We start from the raw sequence: 2,641 nt of genomic DNA on the forward strand, positions 1-2,641 counted from the left end.
GGGGGGGCCAGTGCCTGGACCCATGCTTTTTTGGTTCCCAGGGATGTGGGGACAACATGATGATGAGCTGCAGTCAAATAGAGGGCGAGGGGATGCCCTGGTCTTACACCAATTGCTCCTACTGACCCAGCAGTTCAAGCAGCTCATGGCTTAAAACTGCCAGCAAAAGAGGGGGACAGGCAAGGGCAGGAGCGTGCTGGCTGTGCACCAGAGAGCCCCATTGCAGCAGGGTTACAGGGGAGCAGGGGGCGTGAGGCACAGTGCAGCGTGGGATGCTTGGAGCACCAGCCAGACTTGCATCACAGGCCCCTTGGCATCCACGTGTAACACTGAAATGATTGATAGTGAAGACATTCAAAAGATTTTTTTTCCCCGCTCCACTGTTGTACGGTGCCAACCGGCTTCAAACTGCAATAAAGAGCTTGTATGTCTGTGCGCTTCAGCATTAAATTGCGATTAAACCGTTCTAGGTGTTACGTGCGTTCAGGCTAGAGCAGGCACAGCCCTGCCCTGGATAGGCACAAAGCAGGGTAGGGGGAGCGAGGTGGGGAACAGGGCACTGAGATCTGCTCCTAGGAAGTCAAGCCACGGGGCTGTCACCGGAGCAGCAGCCCTGGCACATACGACTTCCCTTCCCTTGCCCATGCCACCCCCGGCCCCATCTACCATGGTTGGCAAACGCCTGCTTCCCCTACTGCCTCCCTGGGCACTCAGCGAGCTCACTACACCTCTGCACCCGCCTACAGCAGCTTATGTTGAGACGAACCAGGAGGAGGGCTTTTACCATATTTTTAGCTCGTTTCAATGCATTTTAGCGGCTGTAAACGGACTGCAGCCCCACGTGGAGTATCAGCAATCTGCAGATCTATTGCACAAGGCTAAGGAGCAAAAAATGGCTGTTACGTCCAGGATGAACACGTCTCCATCGCAAGGTGAAGGGGCTATCCTAGCGCGGGGTACAATCGTGCTACACAAATACAACAGCTGTGAAAAAATGCAACTTTGGCAGAATCAGGACCTTTCCAGCCCCCTTTCTGCATGGAGGCCTGAGCATCTTCCAAGCCTTCTGTTCCCTGCAGGTGCTTTTTATTCAGCTAGCCAAACAGGCTTTGCAACCAGCCACGTATACTGCAGAGAGACTGAGGGAATGGAGTCAGTGTTATGCCCATTTTACAGATGTAAAAACTGGGGAATGGAAGGAGAAACCAGGAGTGGAGATGTGAGATCCTGCGAGCTTTACCTGGGTGATCAAAATTGTACTGCCCCTTCAATGCCTTGGCTTTCTGGTCAGCAGTGAGGACCTTGTAGAACCGGTCCTGGCTGAGAATGACCACCTTGCGCTGACGATGGTCCACCTCGTTCTGGCCCAGGAGCTCCATGATCTTCTCGCATACTGTGGACTGGGGAAAACAAGCGGCACAGCTGAGTCACGGCCAAGCACCCGGCGCAGCGCGCGCACCAAACTTCAGTAACACGTGTGCGGTGCAGAGCCGCAGCCCCGCTCCACAAAGGGCAACCCTGAAACGAGCCCCGTGCCGTGGGCCAGCCCTCGGGGCAGTTTCCAAGCCTTGCTCCAACTCACCAGGCTGCTACACTGCTCGCTGCTGAAGCAGCAGGGGCCGAGGCTTTGGAGAGGCTTGCAAATGGCTGGAAAAGCGGTCCGGGGAAGAAATATGGACACTCTACCCCTGCTCAGCCCGCCCCATCTCTGCCAGGCCGTGGGGCAATTGAGCACTCTGCAGCAACCCCAGGATCCCTCTCCCACTGGTTTTAAAGACCAGTGTCTAGCAATGGTCGCAAAGCAGCTCTCAGAGCAGCTTTAATGAAGAAGAAGGACCTTGCAGGGGAATGAAGAAGAAGGACTAGACCTCAGGGTCTTGCACGGCCCTTCGCACTGAGCCAAAGCACGGGCAGCTGAAAAACGCCTCCCTGACCCTTGCTGGCAGAGCCGTGGGCTCACGTTCAGCTCCCCCCTGCCTCCTCCCGGCTGCGCTTGGGGAGCCTGCTTCACCCAACACAAGAAAGGAGCCCAGCAGTACGGGGCGAGCGCAGTGCTGCCGGGGGGGCCCTGCCTCTGCCTCTGCCGTCCCCTCGCCCTCGCACCAGCAGACCCCCGAGAGGGCGCGGGGGCAGGAAGGAGACCACGCACGGACGCGGCGCAGCGGTCGGCGCTCTCTGCCGGCCTCCCGGTCCTCATCCCCGCTCCCTCATGAGGCTTCGCACCCCCAAACAGCCAGCAGGTGCCCAAGCAAAACCCATCGGAGAACGCTTCAGAGATGAGTTTCCAGCCCCATTTTTGTCGCTCAGCTGGGGCAGGCGAAGGATCCTACGGAGGGGGTTTGGCGTCGACACTCAATGGGGGGAGCGATGGGTCCTAGGAAGGTGGTACCCCTCCAAGTGCTGGAAATCACTCCCCACCTTTTATCCCGGGATAGAGCCGTGCCGCGGACAGATCAGCGCCCCCTAATCGCGCTTCCCCCCCGGGGGACGCGCCCCAGTTCATGGCGCGCTGAGCCGGCGGCGCGGACACACGGGCGGGAGGACGCTCACCTTGCCGCTGGCGGTGCCGCCGCTGACGCCGATGAGGAAGGGCTTGGGGTGCGGGCGCTCCGCCTCGGCCGCGCCGCCACCGCCTGCAGAA

The 2,641-nt window shown here is 59.1% G+C and overlaps 1 protein-coding gene across 1 annotated transcript in view; it reads right to left on the reverse strand.

The window, feature by feature from the left end:
- UCK1 (uridine-cytidine kinase 1) overlaps window positions 1-2,637 on the reverse strand; it is a gene marked incomplete at its 5' end in the record, with an annotated part of 12,185 nt that extends 9,548 nt beyond the window's left edge. Inside the window, 2 exons of the mRNA XM_019510299.1 lie at window positions 1,241-1,400; window positions 2,551-2,637. Coding sequence (XP_019365844.1) covers window positions 1,241-1,400; window positions 2,551-2,637 — 247 coding nt within the window. The remainder of the gene's footprint in view (window positions 1-1,240; window positions 1,401-2,550) is intronic.
- Window positions 2,638-2,641: the final 4 nt, after the last annotated feature.

Source organism: Gavialis gangeticus, unplaced genomic scaffold, assembly GCF_001723915.1.
Source record: "Gavialis gangeticus isolate Ggan-Ray unplaced genomic scaffold, GavGan_comp1, whole genome shotgun sequence".
Classification (NCBI taxonomy): Eukaryota; Metazoa; Chordata; order Crocodylia; family Gavialidae; genus Gavialis; species Gavialis gangeticus.